This window comes from Gymnoscopelus braueri (genome assembly GCF_963280865.1).
Source record: "Gymnoscopelus braueri genome assembly, chromosome: 22".
NCBI classification, from domain to species: Eukaryota; Metazoa; Chordata; class Actinopteri; order Myctophiformes; family Myctophidae; genus Gymnoscopelus; species Gymnoscopelus braueri.
The window spans coordinates 29,972,873-29,993,007 of record NC_137624.1 but is presented as its reverse complement, the minus strand read 5'-3'; the positions used below and the strand labels follow the sequence as shown (position 1 = coordinate 29,993,007).

The following is a 20,135-nucleotide window of genomic DNA, read 5'->3' as shown; positions in this document are numbered from 1 at the left end:
TCATTGAATAGCTCTAAAAGTGAAAATGAAGTTAAACTTTTGTTTTGAAATAAACTTCATTTTCAGGAGTAAAATATGCTGATAGTCAAGAAGTCAAGAACTTCTAATGAGGATGAAATTACACTGAAATGAAACACTGTATGTAGGCCTATACTGTGTGTATTTCCATACACTGTAAACACAAAAAAATATGCTTATAATGACTTAATTTATACAATTCATTAGTGTTCATTTCAAGTGTTAAATGTCATGTGTTGTAGGCCATAGCAAAGGCAGTCTACTGCACTTCTTTGTACCTGGAGTGATACTGGCCTACCACATCATCTTACTACTAATTTGTATGTAGAAACCAAAACATGTACTTTGTGTGTTTTTATTTTGTGTAGGCCACACACGTTTTTCTTGGGTTCTATCATTTCTGTTCATTAGCACCTTGGTGTCGTTTCAGTTGTGTGGCAGGTTTGAGACGAGGTTAAAATACAATGACAAATGGCAAAGTGACCCTGGAGCGGTTTGTGTTTTAAGTGAACCTCAAAGCGGACTAAGTGAACCGTGTTCACGTTTTTTTGGAGTGTTTACATTTCCACAAAACATTGCCGAGTCATGGTCTGAGTCTACTTCAGGGGATGAAAGCGTGTGAAAACACTATCTGTTTAATCTATTCTATAAAGTTAAAGTTGTCGTCATAGTACTTAAAGCATAAATCACTATTGTTAGGCAATGGTTGTCATCAGCGGAAATCACCATTGTTAAGCAATGGTTGAAATCAGTGTTGTTAGGCAACGTTTCTGTTGTGTGATGTCAAACAAGAGCTCAATCAGCGAGAGAGATAGATAGGAGAGCCTATTTCACCCATGCAATAACCCGCCAATGCTGGGGGGTACCAAAACTTTAACAGTAACACTGGCAATGCTGGGCAAGCTTATCAGCTTATATATAACGCAAGACATTGGATTCGTTTCGTTTCGTAGACACGCTTAGCCTCTATAGCGGCATTTTTAATTGATTCATTTATATCAGTCTCTACAATTACCTTTCCACGCAGATCAACGCAACAAAAACACAACCTGAGAAGTTCTACGTTTCATTTTTATTTGACCCAAGTTGAATCACGAATAATTGCAAGTAGTGGAATCTTTTAACAAAAGTGATATTTCCCACCATTAATAATAATAATAAAAAAAAACACCCCATATAAAAGAAGGACAAATCTATACTGAGCCAGCTTGGGTGGTGGTGGCGGGGGGGGGTCAGAGAAATTAACAGAACAAGGAAGAGAAAGAAAGAAGGAAAGAAAGAAAGAGAATACTAAGAAGTCTCAGCTTCACAGCGGTCAATGTTTTCTACCTTAGCAGCAACCCAGATTTACAGACTATTTATACTTTGTCGTACGACGGCGTCACGCATCGGAGCTACAATGTCCCACTGATGCGACACATTGTGGCTTGTAGATCTGCCATTTTCAGAGTACGACACCGTCATGCAACAGAGCATAAATTAGGTATTACAAACTATTTATATTGCACCAAGTAAGTGCTCTGAATGAAAAATAAAAATAAAACAAAATCACATTCAAGTTAGAAGACATGAGACAGGCGACATGACCTTAAAGTGATCTATAAAGTGCCCTTTAGGTTCAATGGTGTTAGAAAAAGGGGAGGAAAATGAACATTAAAAAGGATTTTCTTTTTCATCTGTAAGAAACGTGCTGCTTTATATTCAGTGGCAATCACAGCTTTTCGCGCACACGCACGCACGCACACACACACACACGCACGCACACACACACACACACACACACACACACGCGCACACACACGTGCGGACACGCGCTTAATCTTTTGTGTGTTGTTCATCATCGTTGTGCATCATTAATACTTCTGTTAGATGTAGTACATACATGTTTATATATCATGAAAAGAATTTCAATTTTTTTATGAGAATTTACAGCAATATGAACAGGGATAAGCATAACAATATTAATATAATCACTGTGACGCATATCTCCTCGTGTCTCAGACAAACTATCCCCATTGAATTCTTCCCCTCCCCAAACCTGCAGACCCAGAGGGAGATTACACTTCCAATTACTAAGCAATCAAAGCAAACACAAGATACATTATCATGCCGCTTTCATAGCTCTACGATAACCATTTTATTCAACACATTTTCTATCACCATGACAAATGATATGGATTAATCATTTCCCAAATTGGCCAGATTTACACTCCACACATTCCATATAGAAATGTCCAAATAGTAAACAACAGTATTCATCAGTACAAATACATCGAGTATTTCCTGTAAGAACGATAACATTGATAAAAAAAACTTTAAAATGAAAAGAGAGAAAATAAATCCTTTTCCTTGTTGACTTTTAATAGAAGATTATCAAACCATCATTTGATACATTTCCTCATTTTTCAGTCCGTCCCAACGAATCGTTATTCTACAACAACAGGCTGTAATGGTGATCACTGAGTTGAAGGATCACACAATGGTGGCGTTACTGAAAGGTTGTGTCAGATCTCCTGATCTGTGATTGGCTAACATTCCTAAGGTAATCCGGTGTGAGGATCTGAGAGGCGTGATCGTAGTGCCGTTACTGTTTCCTTAGGGAGAAAATAGTGCATGTAAAAGCCACGTTAAGGCTTGATTTATACTTTGTTGCGTGTGGTGTCGCACGCCGAAAAATATACCATCTACAAGCTCACAATGCGTTGCAGATTGGTTATTTTCTACATAAGACACCAGCGCGAAACTAAATATAGATCGGGCTTAAGGCCATGCTAAGACCCTTACAGAGAAGGGTGCGAAAATACAGAGCTAAACAATGTACATAAAGGATCTATTGAAATGTTATTAGTGTTTTTTTCCAGCACTGCAGATTTTCACAGGGAGAGGGGAAAGACGAGGCATACAGTGGGCAGTTGTAATCATTAGTAAATCATGCCTGTGTAGTAAATAGAATTCAGCATTCTATGGTGCAACTATCCCCTTTCCCCATCCCATCCCCACCCATACCATCCTATCCCATCCCAAGCACCTGCAAAGAGTGACCGACGTACAGTACAAGGACGAGATAGAAGATGTAGGGTTATTGGCTCGACGAGTCACTTGACAGTCTCAACCCAGCGCTCACAGGCATACACAGTACAACATGCTGGCACGGAACTGCTACAGCCACTGTAAAATGGCAGTGTGGTGACCGTTCCTGTGACTGTGCTGTTTTTGATGCAGCCGTGTGTTTTTTTTGTTGGTCCTTTTTTTAATCGACCCCTTCGAAACCCTGGGCGTTCTCTACAGCCATGAGGAGCTTCTCTCTCAGGTCCTCGAAGGACTCATAGGTGGGCAGGTCCAGGCGGTTGAAACTGAAATGAGGAAATATTAGATGCGATCAGATGCGTTAGGTTTGGGGCGTTGGAGGCAGCACTGGCGCATTACAGTACGATTCATTTTCAGTGTGTGTGAATGAATGCATGGTTGAATGAATGCATGGTTGGTACATACCATGTGTGGGCTCTTGGCAATTTCTCTGGGGTCCCCCACTGCTCAATGGTAAACAGCTGCGGTCCATTCGAACCTTGGAGAGATAGATCATATCATTAACAAAAACAGGCATTGATTTTACACAACAAAATTAACCTGTGCCTTTTTTCTTATGTTTAGACTTACGTTTTATTACCAGAGTGAGAAATGAAAACTGGTCACCGGGCAAAATATTTTTTTGTCTGTGGTTGGTAAAATTGTACCGCTGTCTAAAAGCTACACAATTTGTATTGCAACTGTAACACCTGGGATTTGAAACTATATGCTTACCATTTGCTCATGCAAGAGGGAATCCGAATTGTAACAAAATATTTGTCAAAACATTTTTCACTAAAGGGACTAAAACTAATTCCTGGCTGACAACATGACAAAATAAAAATACTATCAGTGACTAAACCATGTTTGTTTTCTCTAATATTACTGCATTTGGTCAGACAATTAAAACATAAAATAAAATACTATTAACACATTGCATGCCAGTCGCGTAGATCTACGCGAACCTATTTAAAGCCGCAGCGTGCCAGTCGCGTAGATCTACGCGAACCGCCGATTCCCATGTTAAGTGCCCCAGGTGCACTTTCCGAATTTTTTTGATCCATTTCCGTTTCCGGTTTCCGGTCGGAAACGGAATTATTCGGGTTCCGGTTTTTTCGATCGTATCCGCTTCCTGTCTGGGATCCTGTTTAAAACTCGATTTTCTCTGGTTGTTGTTTTTCTCCTCGCTGATCACTGTTTACCGTTGATCGGCTGTAGCTTCAAGATGGCGGCACGGATTTGGAAACTGTTTTCGCTAGCCGTTTCTCACGGATCCGCTGTGTGTTTAGAACCAAATGAACGCGCACTTTTAACTTATTTAGCGAGGTCTGTGGCGACATGAAAAAAACTAAAAAACAACAATAAAACGCTGGCACTGGTGAGTACATTATGAGATTAAACTCTGGCATGGAATGTGTTAAGTGTCTTAACTCATTCAGTGCCAGAATTATTTCTGGTTGTGTTGTCCCAGTGCCAGAGCCAAAAATACATTGTAAAAAAAAAGTGCTTAGGAAGCGAGATACAGCCTTTTTCAGTAAGATGTTAAACAAGAAGTGAATGGAGCAGCAAATCTTCAAATCATGATATCTTGGGTTCTGAACAGACGTCATTGGCACTCTGGGCTTATGAAAAACGTGACGTCATTGGCACTGAATGAGTTAGAATAAACGCATTAAATTATAATTCTTTGGTAAGATTACATACCGTAAAGTTCAGCAAAGCCATTCATGGGGACTCTGGATGTTCCTGTAACAAACTGAAGCAGACGGATCCTCTTCTCAGCATCCATCAACAGGACAACCTGAGCAGATGTGTCAGCAAAATGTGTCAGCAATAATCAAACAAGAACATTATATAAGCAACTCTTTCTTCTTATAAAGGACATAAACAACTGCAGTAGTACAAAGATGGATTTCCTTGTAACTGAGGCTTTGTCTGAAAAACCAGGCCTGTATGAACAAACATATGTTGTTTGAATTAGTCTGCTCAATCAGCCTGCATGACCCTGTTTATGTGTGTGTGTGCGTGTGTGTGTGTGTGTGTGTGTGTGTGTGTGTGTGTGTGTGTGTGTGTGTGTGTGTGTGTGTGTGTGTGTGTGTGTGTACGCGTGCTGAACCAAGCTCCAGACAGCTGATAACCAGGGCAAGTGCTACTCTAGTCTCTTTCATCAGAGCAAACACACTGGTTCATCCAAACAGACTTTGATCTTCAAAAGATCAGGCCAGAAAACCTGTCACTGGCCTGATGGGGGTAAGGGTGATGTGACTATTCTAGACCCATTATTTGTGTTTCAAAGTACACTATACAGCTTTCATGTGCTGTTTTGTCAAAATCCCACTCCATCTTGGGAGAAAATTTAAGTTTTCCTTTATGTGCAGACTTTTCTTGAGAATTTGACAAAATTGATTTCCGGTTAGACGGCTGTGGTCAGACATTAAGGTCTTAGCTTCTGATCATAGAGCTCTGACACACAGCTTATACACACATACACACACACACACAAAAGTGCTAAACTGCTATAGGCTCGGGTCATGTTGTGTGCACGTGAGACGTGAGTGCACGAGTACAGTACATGCGTAACCGGGTGTGTGAGCATTACTTTGTACTTTGGCATGTGTAGAGTGCACACACACACAACATATTTACCTTCCAGAACCACTGTATGACAGGGTGATTGGGACAGTAGCCATTCTTATAAACGGTGTGTTGCCTCCAATCATTGACGTCGACGTCACCCAGGCCACACATCAGCAGCTTCACACACATAGGAAGGAACACACAAATACACAAAACACAGAGAATAATCCCGTTCAGACAGGGAGGGGTCAAACCGCTTAAACCCTATATGCTTCGATGTACGACACAAATAGCCAATCTACAAGTTCACAACCAATTGCAGTGTGACATGTTGTGAGAAATGATCCCACATTCCTTTGAGTTTGTAGATCTGCTATTCTGAAAATATTTTGGGATGCCAGGTTAAAAGTGGTTAAACACGGAAGCTCTTAATGTTAATTTACACGTAGACGAAAACGTTTGTAAATAAGCTTACATGAAAAGATATTTGGCAGAACACACGAGCACAGTGACTTTAAGCGTATTGGTCTACTCTAGAATGACCGCAGGTCTGCTGGCTGGGTCAGCTCGGCTTGCTTTACTATAATCTACATAATCGAAGGAGGGTTCATTTGGCTGGGAAGTGATTTGTAGATCAGAGTCAAGACACAGCCTCCAACATGCATAAACTGAATGTCAATCTGTCTTCATAGTATAGTAGGGACAAATAACTTGAATAAATGTACTTGTTAGCATAGACACTTCAACAGTATGCTTGCTTATAATATGAGAACGGAAGAGTAGAGCGGGTTGATTCTGTATTCCATACCTCCAACTCGTTTTCATCAAAGATCTTGATCAGATCGATGAGAATGAGCTCAGTGAAGCCCTGAAAAGCAAACAAATGAACATTAACATTGTTTTAGCCAAATTATACATGACATTTTGAATAGTCAAACTTGTTTTAATTCTATATATTTAATTCTATATAAACAATATGTTTGAGGTTAGGATGTTTGAGGTTAGATCTACGCATGGTTGTAGACACACGTTTCACATATTACAAATATTCACAGAAGGGGAAATACAACATACTTCAACATTGAGGGTCGGTGGACCCCGAACATTTTGATTACACCGACAGCTGTGGCTGCTTGCATTGGTTAAGTCTATTGTCATGCTGCCCCCATGAGGTGACTGACATTACTGCACTGCACTTACCTCCAAAAACGCATTCATCTGCTTCTGCACACGGTTGACAAACCTCCACTGAATGACCAGGCTGTTAGAGAGATACATATATACGTATAGTATACATATAGCAAACCAAAGGAAATGTGTGGCAGCCTCAAGATTCATTAACCCATTAAGACCTGAGGCCGATTCTACATAACTTCTCAATCCAAACAGTTTTCTGAAAAAAATATGTTTCTATATCAGTGGTTCTCAAACTTTTTCAGGTCAAGGACCCCCAACATTTTACGTGTTTGGCCGCGGACCCCCCATCTCAAAATATGTTGTTCTAGGGACCCCCAGAAGCAAAGATATGAGTTAAAAATGTTTGCTTAAAAATATATATATATTCAAAGATTTGTCACAAATGTTCACGATTTTTCAAAAATAGCAGATCTACAAGCTCATAGCGCGGCACAAAGTGACACGCTATGAGCTTGTATATCTGCTATTTTTCAATAGCCAACCAATATGCAATACTGTATAAAGCTAAAATCTAAAATGACACAGATGCTTTCCCAGTTTTAATGGGTTAATAATGCTTTCTTAAAAGTGTTATGAAAGCACACCATCATACAAAATGAAAACCAATAAAGTGCAAAAAAAAGTTGTAAAATGTTCTTACTCGATATATTCGTTCTTGTTGTTATTGGTGACGACCATGTCTGAGCCACTGGGTTTTAGGTCCACCTGGTATGTCTATGAAAGATACATTCAGTAAGAAATCCACCTGGTATGTCTATGAAAGATACATTCAAACAAGAAATCCACCTGGTATGTCTATGAAAGATACATACAAACAAGAAATCCACCTGGTATGTCTATGAAAGATACACACATACAATAGACAGGATAACCTGAGATAATAAACTCTAGCCTGGCATGGCCAGACTAATATCACTGCGTAGATATTAGTCTGGAACTTCGGTGTGGAAGATTCATTTTCAAGGGGCAGTTACAAACAGATTAAAATGTCCCAGCAAAAAAAAAATCTCACTTTGAATAGTGGGCTCTGATTGGTCACCTACAACTCTGGGGTGAGCTAAATGTTATTCAAACCGAGGAGCGGCATTTATTTTAGCTGTGGCAGATTCGTCTGGTTTCCAGGCTATTATATTAATGTGATGTGATGTGAGTTGTGGTTACCTGTCCAAAGTTGTCCTCGTCGATGCAGAACCTCAGGTCCAGCTCTGTAGGGTCGTTCTCTAAGATCCACTTCAGAGAGTTATAGTACTCACTGTCCTATAGGGACAGAACACATGGTGGGAGACATAAAGAAAACATACAAGAGAGCTATTAGAGACCGAAGTTCTCCTTCTTGTCTTTGATGGAAAGTCAATTATGCAGATTCAGACGGTGAGATCAGATGGTTATACGCAGATCTGACCGCACGTCAGATCTGATAGAAATGTCTATACTCTTAACCACTTAAACCCTCTAGACTTAGTAACCTGGACCTAAGTTGTACTTGGACTGCTTTTTGTCATATGTACTTAGTCGATCTACAAGTTCACAATGCGTCGCAATGCAACATGTTGTGAGCTTGTAGATTTTTTGCAAATCTTCACCTATAATGACAGGGTTAATGGGGTTAAAAGGTTGTTTTGTTGCGGCAGTGAGATCGTACCACAGACTCCATGTCGTTGAGAGAGATTTGTTTCCCCAGCATCATCTTGTAGAACGGTCGAATGAAGAATCCTATGCACAAATAGACAAAAATACAAGGCTCAATTAAAATGTAATGTTTTACCATAATTGTGAGAGATAGTGGGCATAGTTCCGATTTTGGTCTCGATGCCAGTGACACAATGTTTAGCGAGTTCCATGCAACCATGGCTCGATACAGAACCATGCATTGCATCGACAATGTTATTGCTTTAGGGACTATATATAGCGGCCTCTTGTCCTAATATGCATGTATAGAAGAGCTAAGTGGTAGTTGGTTATATTAACAGGTAGGATATTGCCATACATTCAAATACTGTAACAAGCCAGTCAACTGAAGCTTACCATCCAACAGTTTCCCATGGAACACGGCCATGCCTGCTACACGGCCAATGAACTTGAAATAAGAGAGGTGGTCCTCATTGCATAGCCCAGAGTTGGGGTTGATCTGGAGAGTGTAGTTGTCTCTGGAAAGGTACAAGGACACAGCAGAAGTGACTTGTTGTTCACAACGGAAATTTACCACTTCAGCCTGATTTGCACTTCGTCGTACGGCGATAGCTGATCTACAAGCTCACATTGTGCCGTGATGCAACAAGTTGTGAGCTTGTAGATCGGCCATTTTCTCATGTTAGGCCTTAAATAGTTAATGATGATAGGAGCTCCAACTATAATGGCAAATGTGTCACCTCAAATGACTACACGGAACAGCTCAATAATATGATGTTTAGGAGTGTGTGAAGGGCATAAGAAAGGAATGTCATTTTCATTATTGTAGGAGTGGAAATGGGAAACATTTGTAATGCTTCCGGATGCCTGTCGAACTGAATGAGAGGAAAAGGAAACGCTAATCAAAGCAGCAGGAAACTACAGTATAACTGGACTTCTAGGAACAGAACAGGCTGGTCCTGTCACAAACATCTTAACGTACACAATACAATCCAGTGTTATTTTAAAGCTGCTATCCGTAGGATTTACAGTATGTACCCGGGACTCGAACTCCCTCACGAGCAATGAAATTCCGACTGCTGAGCAAAGAGGGAAAGCCCATTTGGTCAGGGGAGATACTAATCTCTTTGAGCTTCAGGCAGTACTACTTGTCAACCGGTAGGTGTCCACCCAACACCAGGGTCTAAATGACTCGATGGAGGAGTAGGGAGACCACATACAAACCCCTGCTAGTTATATTGTATTAACATACAGATTGGTTTTATTCACTAAAATAAATTATAGTGTGAAGAGGACCCGTAAAAGTGTGCTTTCACAGGTTAGATTAGATAGACAACCATACAATGATCCCTAGTTGATACCTTTTTTTTAACTTATTTGTTATTGTAAAATCCTCTGAGTTCATTTAACTCTGAGAGTGGAACCAAATGGAACAGTAAGGGTCCATTTGGTTCCATTTGTACGCGCTCTCTCTCTCTCTCTCGTTACAGACCAGTAAGGGTCCATTTGGACCTCTGGTGGTCCCTGAACCATTGATTAAGTGTACACATAATATAAGCACACACTTACGTGGCGGAATATTCAAAGAGGCCATAATAAGGATTGAACATCTCTTTGGACAACAGAAAGAACCACTCTCTGGCCACACCGCCATAGTCCAAGCCCTTCTCCGACTCAAACTCGATCCAGAGCCGCGCCTTCAGGTTTTCCGGCCTCTTCAGCGACATGATGCGACGGTACGACTCCTCAAAGATGTTGGTCCTATGCAGCTTCATCTCAAAGCGGTTGGGTATGTCCGCCTGGACATGGCACACAAAGGAAACACACCTGGTGTCACTATTTTGGGCATGTTATTATAGGCTAAATCTTTCAAAAATCTTTCGTTACATTGCGACATGCTGTCAGCTTGTAGATCGGTTATTTTCACAAACAAACACAAAAAAAATATATATATAGGGCTTAAATAGATACATCAAATATACAAAAAGATCCATGCCCCATTGTCTTTCATTATAAAATGTTAAGTTATTTATTTCAAAAAGTATAAAACATGAAAAATACTGGCAGTGTGCACAAGAAATATGGTGCTGATCGGTCCAGCAGTTTGTGAGATTAGCTCTGACCTGGCACACAAACACACAGACACAAATACACAGACGACCCTCTTATAGACGACTAGCCTCCTGCAGAGCCAAGTGTACATAAAACTAGATAACAGACGCTGAAAACGGGACCAGACAAAGTCTTCTCAGCTTATACACCCCTATTAATTCTACTCCCACGGTGATTTTCCAGTATATAAAACCTACCACTGAGAGAAGTACAGTGTAATTCTAGACCTGACCATGAGCGAGAATCAATATTTATAATATATAAAGGCTGAATAACAAACACACAGATAATGGGCCAAATCACAGAGAGTTAAGACTGAGGTGAGGGTTAACAGTTTTAATTGAAGTGATCTCATCAGGGTCAGTTTAGTTTTGAATTATCATTGTTGTGTAAAAAGACACACTGTAGCACACTGAAAGAGAATGATAACATACCGGTTTCTTCAATTTCTTCCTGAAGTAGTCATATTTCTGTTTGAACTCTCTGGAGTAGGGCACAGCCTGTACAGGTAGCAAACGACAAACAAAGACATCAAAGATTGGAACTCCAAGAGGTCCCCAACTAAATGATCGAACTAAAGTAAATAGTTACGAACCAAATGGACCCTTACAAGTCTGTAACTTCAAAGAGTGTACAAATGGAACCATATGGACCTGAAAAGCTTCAGGACCACTGCTGTAGAGAACTAAACAATCTGAAGTAAATCGCTATGCAAAGCAAATGTTCTTGCGTATCGTCACTGTCGGGCAGCTGTATGTATGTCCAAATATTTTAGGTTTATTTTTAGGCTATGTAATGTTATGTAAATGTATTTCACCGTTTGTCTGTTTTCTGATGTTATGTTTTTCTGTTTTGTGTGAGGACTGTGGATGAAAATTAGCATCTTTGCTAAATCCGGTGTATTTACGTTCATGTGACGTTCATTAATATGCTCTGTCCTGTCTAAATAAACAAATAAAGTAAAGTAAGTAAAAACATTACTTTTCGAAAAATGGAAAAAAAGAACCTGTGTTCCAATGGATCCAATGTAGTTATTATTTAGTCACAAGCTCTTTTTTAATACTTTATATTGGTTAAATACATATTTATAAAGCCCAGAGACAGAATTAACCACTTTCAACCTGGCATCCTTATTTTGGTCATTAAAGGTGAACACTTGCAAAAAAAAAAGATGTTTGCTACTTTGCTACGTCATACGACAAATTATAAAATAGGGCATTAATTTATGTACAAAAACATTACAAAAATTAACTATGGAGATGCAAGGTTTCTGCATGATAGCGACGATATGTAATGTTGACAAAAGTTTAGCTGTGATCTACAGTGGGGGAGTATCTGTGAAGAGGCACACATAATAACACAAAGGTGTTAGCATGTTAAGTGATAACTGCAGTGACAAAGTGACGTTATCTGTGTGTGCGTAGAAACATTAGTGGGGACATACATTGAGGCCGACACTGGTGTGCCAGACGTTGCAACAGCTATGTTATGAGAAGGGCTTGTGGTTTAACATGTATGTACTACATCAACACAGTAGCAATATGCAGTACAGGAAGACATAAATACTCACAGGTCCTGTGATGGCTGGACTCTGAAGACGAGGGTCCTCCCACTGTGTGTTCTTTGTGTCTGAACGAAACAAACACAAATCATATGAAACAACAAATATAACAACATTAACCCTGGCATCCCTATTTTGGGCACGTCACCATAGGTGAAAATGTTCAACAATTATCAAAACATTTCAAGAAATTAAAAAAATCTCAAAAATAGCATATCTACAAGCTCATCACGATGTGGTGCGTCGTTGAGCTTGTAGATCGGCTATTTTCACTATTCATTGTATGACAAAGTATATACAGCTTAAGCCGTTTTTTTAATACTATACTGTATAAATATATTTCCGCCCATTTTTGCTTTGTTTATATATAGTATAGAGAAAAGGAAAGTGAGGGCAGAGAGAGAAGGGAAAGCATGCAACACAGGTCTCCAGCCAGAATCAAACCGGGGACGTTGTAATCATGTGGTCACCTACTGGCACAGCCCTGGTTCCTCCATTTGTTCCCTTTCCCTCTATATTATTATCACTACTACCATCCTCTGTGCATGTTTACACCTTGTGAAGTGATACTGCACCAATACATCCGCCGTCCACACAATGAAATCTCAGAACCATGATCAGTCTAATGTTCAGACACCTGATCACTCAACGTCTGTTCTACTGTCAGACACAGTTCTCTAACACTGTACATGATGTTCTTTGTAGTCACTGAGAGTGAAAACATTTATAAAAAACATAAAAAATAAAACTAGAAATGCCCCATTGCGGGTGTATGCCTCCCCCAAACAGTTGCGTATACATCCATGTCTGCACAGACTCTTCTATTCATAAATGCACAAATCTGTGTCATATGTCTGTTCCTGAGATATCGCGTTCAAGGGGTTGGGATGTATGTAAGTACAGACATAATGAATGACCATTAACATAATGCCTACGGTGGCGGCTTTCGCTGGAAGAGGCATAAAAAGAAGAAATAAAAATACAACCAAAAAAAAAACAACAGTCATTAGATTATTATATAAGAGGACATTTAACATGAATGTGGTAACGAAAAGCCTTACTGTGATCGATATAGAAGGTGCGTCCATCTGTGTGAATCCGTTCTTCCCATCCAGGCTAAAGAAAAAAAAAGAAAGACATTAGAAAAAGAGTGGGATGAACAACAGGTTCAACATCAAACAGTACTAATGACCAGGCCAATGCTCAAATAGTATCCTAGATCCAACCATTTATTTTTTATTTATGCTTGATATGAGTTTGCCGGACCATGAAATGGTCCGGGGTGGGGGTATGGACAATTTGTCAATTAAGGTGTGTGTGTGTGTGTGTGTGTGTGTGTGTGTGTGTGTGTGTGTGTGTGTGTGTGTGTGTGTGTGCGTGCGTGCGTGCGTGCGTGCGTGCGTGCGTGCGTGCGTGCGTGCGTGCGTGCGTGCGTGCGTGCGTGCGTGCGTGCGTGCGTGCGTGCGTGCGTGCGTGCGTGCGTGCGTGCGTGCGTGCGTGCGTGCGTGCGTGCGTGCGTGTGTGTGTGTGTGTAGTGCTTTAACTAACTGTATGTTGTACACACTATAAGTGGAGAGCAGAGAAAGAGATAGGGGGAGAGACAAAAGGAGTCCATCAACATGCAGCACACAGGAAGCTGCTTCCTCTTACATATGACTGCCTGGCTTTCAAGCTTCGTCCCTACCCCTCCCTCTCTCTCTCTCTCTCTCTCTCTCTTTCTCTCTCTCTCTCTCTCTCCTTTGATACCATCCCTTCTCATCGTCATTCCCCAATACCCTCCTCTCAAGTTAATCCTTCATCTTTCTCGCACAGATGGCAAATAAATGTGCAGCATACTGTAGCTCCCCTGACTAAACTCCATCAATCATTTAAGACACTGTACAGACTTAGGAATCCTGGAGGGTTGGTAGATAGTGAGGGCTCCAAGAGATAACGATTAAAGTCCCAGTCACACGTCCCATGATGTGGTTTAAGTTCTCAATAAATGTACGTACATGCCAAGGTATATTTTTCTTTGCTCAATCTTTGACTTCATTTAGTATTCCATATCCTTTGAATGATGATCCAGAATTTGGGTACCGGTAATCAATACGTATCCACAGAGAATATCCACCAAACGCACCACAACAAAAACAACAAACCAGTCAGTTTCCTCAATATGCACTTGTTTCGTATCAATCAATGTCCCTCCTTACACACTGTCTGACTTGCATGCCCTGTGACAAACCTGTTTTCAGTGAATGCTAGGTCTGAAAACCAGATTTTAGTTTTAAAACTCTATATTAATGCTTTGGAGATATGCAAAAAAACACAATTTTTGGGGATCTTTAACAAGAGGTGGTGTTGGGGCGGGAACACAAAAAGGAGGAGGAAGTGAGGAAGAAAAGAGATGAACGGGGTAGGAGAGATACAGTCCATCCATGCCAGTCATGAGAAAGAGAGAGAGTGCAAGGCTGTTGTCAGGCATTTGATTTGGACCAGACCAGACCAGACAGGAAGGCAGGCAGAGGGAGGGAGGAGCCAACCAACCTCCTCTGGTAGGTTCTGCCAAACAGACATGGCCAGGTGGAGAAGAAGAAGTAGCGCACACAAGATCCCCCAGAATATATAGAGAGAGAAAGAACACATACGTACATACGTGCACACACACCATACAAGCCTGTGAGAACTGTGAAGCCATTCATCCAAAACCTGATTCAGCTAATGGCTAATTTATACACAACCGTATCGCTCGCTGAAAATGACAGACTTTCAACCGAAAACACGAAAAATAACAGTCGTACAATGATATATAAGATAGGCTTAACCACTTGAACCCCATAGTAGGGGGGATACTAGATAGACCATGAGCAGCACCTAATTATAGCTTCGCAGACTGAGCACCTAGACTGTTCTCTAAGAAACTGTCCCTATCACTTCCTCCCTCCACCGCCTTTGCCCCTGATTAGGACAGAAATGAACGCCAGATACTTCATAAAGATTCTGACCACATAGCCCTATCTCATTCAGCATCTCTTTTAGACAAAGCAGCCTCTCTCCCACACTCAGAATTAAAGCATACAGTGTTCCTTAAATCATTCAGCAGTGGAACAGCATCGACATCGCCCATAGGAGCTGAGGTTTATGCACCTTGTACAATAATCAGTTAAGTGTGTTAAAAGAAAAGAAAAATGCATTCCCTTGTTGAGAGATTGTCTCAGTGAAGATATAATAGAATTCACATAAGCCTGATAGTCTGATTGTCCTATAGGTAATAGATAATGCTTTAGTTGAGTAGCTTTGAAAAGGTGCTTGTTACTTCATGTTATATTGTTCTTTATGAGTCAGTCAATGCTTTAGTATCCTGTTGGTCAGCTCTATACAGTACTACTCACAGGAAGAGGACCCAGGTCACCAGGTTCCATAGAATTCTTAGCCCTCATATGGACTGGATACTTCAACCTGGGGTCCTCCTGAGACAGAGACAGAGAGACAGAGACAGAGACAGAGACAGAGACAGAGACAGAGACAGAGACAGAGAGAGAGAGAGAGAGAGAGAGAGAGATGGAATATAAGGCATGGGGAAAATGAACAATGAAATCCATTTAGGGAAAAGGGGAGTTAACAAATCATGCTCAAACGATAAAATCCCAGGAGCCGGGCAGAAGATCAGCCTAAAATAGAAAAATAAAGCCTGCACACTGGATCATGCTCAAAACGTAATTTTAAAGGATTACCACCACGGTGTGGTTTCGAGCTTGCTAGCTCTTCCTCAGACTGAGAAATAGTGAAAAGTTTTTAAAAAGTTTAAAGTTTAAAACAGTTTTCCGACAGGTTAGCTAGTTGGTCATAACTTTTTGCCCTTCTTTTGCTGTGATATGATTTTGATATGATGAATTTTCATTAAGAGATAAAAGTCATGTGATTACAAGTTATTCTGTGATTAGCTTTAGCTCTATGTACAAGGTCTGTGACATGGTAAACAAATATATTCCTTTCTATATGCTACTGTAAATTTGAGCTTTGTAATGAATGTATGAATATTTTTTCTCTCTCTTGCACTATTTGCACTATTTATTATAGCATTATGTCAAAAGATCACTTATATTTGAATACTTTTGTGCTGAGCATTTCATTTGTTGCATTGTGATATCGTTTGATTGGTACATTGATTCATTGAATGCCTGCTGGGTCAGGTGACCTGTGGGGTGACCCTGCCCAGTAGGTTTTTGAAGGCGTGTCTCTGTTCAGTGTTTCTTTTGTTTGAGCTCCAAATATCACCTTTGGTGGTAATCCATTCAAATCACTTTTGGAGCATGATCCAGTGAGTGAGTGGACTATTTTTCTATAATGGGAAAAATTAAAAATGCAAATCATTTAGGACAAAATAAGGGGGCAGAACAAAAAAACCCGCAATTGCTATAGTTTTAGAAGGCAGAATTTGCTTTTTAATTCAATCACCCCCAAATCCAGTAAATTACCTTCAAATAGGCAGCACTTAGTGTAATTCCCTTTCCTCACAGTAGAACGTTAATTGAATTAAGCTTTTTAAGAGGCTAGCTGGTGGTTTACTGAGATGAGATTGAGTTATAAAGGATACATTCAATTTCCCACCACCAGGTGTCACTGCAACATTCCAGTAGATTGACTAACTACCTATGATATTTTTGAAATGCCCTCTGAATAAGGGGCGGAGAAAAAAAAAAGTTGGCAAATTCACAGGCACAATTGTGAAATTATTTCAGTTTTATGTTACATCCTTAAAAATGTAAGCAATTTCCCTACTTTGGGCATGTCATGGGCGAAAATAGTCAAAGATTTTCGAAAGTTTTGAAAATAGCTCATCTACAAGCTTGCAATGTGTCGCATTGCGGACACGTTGTGATCTTGTAGATTGGCTATTTTACTCATCGTACAACTAAGTCTATAGCGCTTAAGTGGTTAACACCTGGACCTGACTGTGCACCGGTTATCACAGGGTGGTACAGTACATAGCTCACCCAGGTGGTGTTCCGACTGTTGTGGTCGATGAAGAAGGGTCTTCCATTGGGGGCTATCCTCATTTCCCAGCCCGGAGGGAGGAAGCTTTGCTGCTGCTTGTGCTGTGACTTGGGGGAGCTGTAGGGGGATGGCTGAGGGGACTGGGGGTTGGACACCGTGTCCTTCACAGCCCTCCGCACTTGGATGTTACTGGCCCCCTGGGTGGAAAAAAAACAGACATAATTCGGGTTACGGAATCGGGAAAAGTAATATTACTGGGGAGCGTTATTTAGGAGCGGGTGGCGTAAATTATTACGTGTCCCCAGAACCAAAATGAAAGCAACCAGATTACCTGAATCCCTGTTCTGTGTTTTTCCCCCTTTCAAGACTAATGTTGTTTTGTTTTCTGCAGTTTGGGACAAAGCATCTAACAGTTTAAACTAAGATTATTATTATTATTATTATTATTATGGGTGTCAGGTAGGCTGTGTCATCTGAGAAAAGATGTTTCCTTTATATAGTTATCATACTGTATATAGTGAGCTCTTCCTCATCTATTTAATCTCACTTTTCAACCTTACAAAGGGACATATGATAGTGCAGTGCACATAAACCCTTATAGAAGAATAAAGAAAACACTTGTGTCTAGTATGAGCTTATTTTGGCTAAACAAAATTTAAGTTTCAACCAGTTGAACACAATGCAATCAAATGTTTGCAAAAACAAATACAAGTATTCACCAAACAATCACAAGGTAAATTGCAGCCTATGCTTGAAAAGTACAAATCAGTTCATCAATCAATCACAACTGCAGCCCATGCTTAAAATCCATAACACTGCAAATAACAATAGGGGTTCACTTCATAAGAAGTCCCATACCTCGGGCATATGATAGTCCCGTTCCCAGTACCCAGTATATTCAAGTCTAAACATGACCCCAAAATATGCTTGTGAACGCAATCAAACAAGCGATCGTTACTGTACAATATCAATGATCCTTTTCCAGACCAGCATTTAATTATTAAAGCACAAAGTAATTGAATCCAAATAAAATAAATAAGATAAGCTCAAAGAAATAAAATGATATTCCAGCAGACAAGAACTGTGTAACGCAGTAACATAACTCCAGCAGAGACGGCCGTGAACAGCGGACTGCACGCTTATTTTGTAATTGGATATGGGAAGGCAGGTATCTCCTTTTTAGGCGTTTTGCAGACTTCATAAGGTTACGAAACACTTTTGCAGATTAAACTTCTCAGTGGACACAGGGATTCAACTATTTTCATGTTCGTCACACACCTCCTAGAGCATCAGGTGCAATTACCTGTGGCATTTAAAGACAGCAAAACAGAGACAGCTCGGGAACAATTCACGGCTGTCACAAAGTACAAACAGAACATTCAAGAGAACAGGTAATATTGAAACGATCTTGACCTGAACTACAGCATGCAAACTGGAAAAGCCACAAACAAGTTCCTAGTCTTGCGTAGTCAGACGATCAGAGATCTCCACCTACCGATATGTCTGGGGAAATTTTTATTCAATGTAGAGGCTAGAGCAGCGGCCGCTACTATGCCCACTGCTTTGAAAACAAATTATATCAACGTCCCAATACGAAGGACGACCCAAAAGTCTTTGCACTGTTCCTACAGCACAATAAGTGCTCATTCAGCCATAATTGCCCATTGAGCGATAGGCCTATCTAATTTTTAATAAGAGAAAAGACCATGCTAATTATTTTTTACAGAACACTCTGCTTCACCCAGTTATACTTTGTAATTAGAACATTTTTCTAGAGGACTTCTTAACTTTTGTAACATCCCGAGCACACACGCAACGAGCACACAGGCACACAAATGTTAATTAAAACTTTTCAAAGGTCCGTTCCCTTGGCAGTTACAAAGCCTCTTCAGTTCTCTGTGATAAATGCAGCAAGAGCAGACAACTAGACAACTAGGCCAGTTTTAGTTACAAAGCCTTCATCATAATTTCCCAACTTTGTGCTGGATGTTGATTACATTACATCTTCCATTTTTCTTCTGCTTGAGATAAAAGATTTTTAGCCCCAGGCCAGGACACATCATGGACAGAAGCTTAAATTAAACCGTCCCCAATGACCTGATGTAGGCTTCTTCCTCAAAACTCACACTCAAGACACACATGCTCACACATACCGTACACACACAAACTAACACATACACTCCACCCCATCATCAAGACACAACTGAGTGTGGATAATCAGATATGTGCATCACCTGCAAAACCCAAGTCTGTGTCAGAATAAACCGACTCAAAAATATATGATAAGATCTTGAATATCTGGCATTTATCCCCAAAAGTAATTTGTACTGAGTATAAATTAGGCTTAACTCTACCCTTCTGCCATAACAGTGAGATGCACTTTGACCTGTAGCTTTATGTGACCAGTCATAACAGCCCGTGGCTAATCAGAAGCCAGAATATTACATAAGTAACTAATTGCATGGGGAGGTGTAAAACAACAACATGCGGTAAACGCTTTCTAAACAGCTTGCAGGCACAGATTTAATGATTACCGATTACACAGATTAAATGGTAAATAGACTGCATCTATATAGCGCCTGGCTAATCGTGCCGACCCTTCAATGCGTTTTACAGTGTGCATTACATTCTCCTATTCACACACTGCTTAAAGTTGCAGGCTGCAATGCATATAGAAATGTTGATTATCCCACAAGGTTATGGGTTCACACTACAATCAGCATAGCAACACCAAATATCCAGGATAAAGCAGTGACTGTTGATTAATCATTAGCATCTGCGATCTATCCGATTTACTCTTCATTCACATGACAGCATACTGTAGTTTCAGTTCAGTCAAAGAGAGTGGAGAGGCAGAAAATCATCCTCATGATGGAGAGATGTAAATGAAAGAGAAGAAAGGGTATGACAAATTAAAAATGTAACGTTTGCATGGACGAGGAGAGAGACTCACACAGAGATGCACACAGACAGAGAGATACAGAGAGAGAGATAC

The 20,135-nt window shown here is 40.3% G+C and overlaps 1 protein-coding gene across 1 annotated transcript in view; it reads right to left on the bottom strand.

Annotated features, from left to right (window-relative positions):
• Nucleotides 1-1,071: 1,071 nt before the first annotated feature.
• nedd4l (NEDD4 like E3 ubiquitin protein ligase) overlaps nucleotides 1,072-20,135 on the bottom strand; it is a 65,067-nt gene continuing 46,003 nt past the window's right edge. The window contains 17 exon segments of the mRNA XM_080418677.1: nucleotides 1,072-3,371; nucleotides 3,511-3,583; nucleotides 4,789-4,885; nucleotides 5,731-5,838; nucleotides 6,470-6,529; nucleotides 6,862-6,922; nucleotides 7,499-7,572; nucleotides 8,020-8,115; nucleotides 8,501-8,571; nucleotides 8,884-9,005; nucleotides 10,057-10,286; nucleotides 11,034-11,099; nucleotides 12,170-12,228; nucleotides 13,222-13,276; nucleotides 15,535-15,612; nucleotides 17,140-17,391; nucleotides 17,395-17,479. Coding sequence (XP_080274803.1) covers nucleotides 3,269-3,371; nucleotides 3,511-3,583; nucleotides 4,789-4,885; nucleotides 5,731-5,838; nucleotides 6,470-6,529; nucleotides 6,862-6,922; nucleotides 7,499-7,572; nucleotides 8,020-8,115; nucleotides 8,501-8,571; nucleotides 8,884-9,005; nucleotides 10,057-10,286; nucleotides 11,034-11,099; nucleotides 12,170-12,228; nucleotides 13,222-13,276; nucleotides 15,535-15,612; nucleotides 17,140-17,391; nucleotides 17,395-17,479 — 1,690 coding nt within the window. The 3' untranslated portion in view covers nucleotides 1,072-3,268.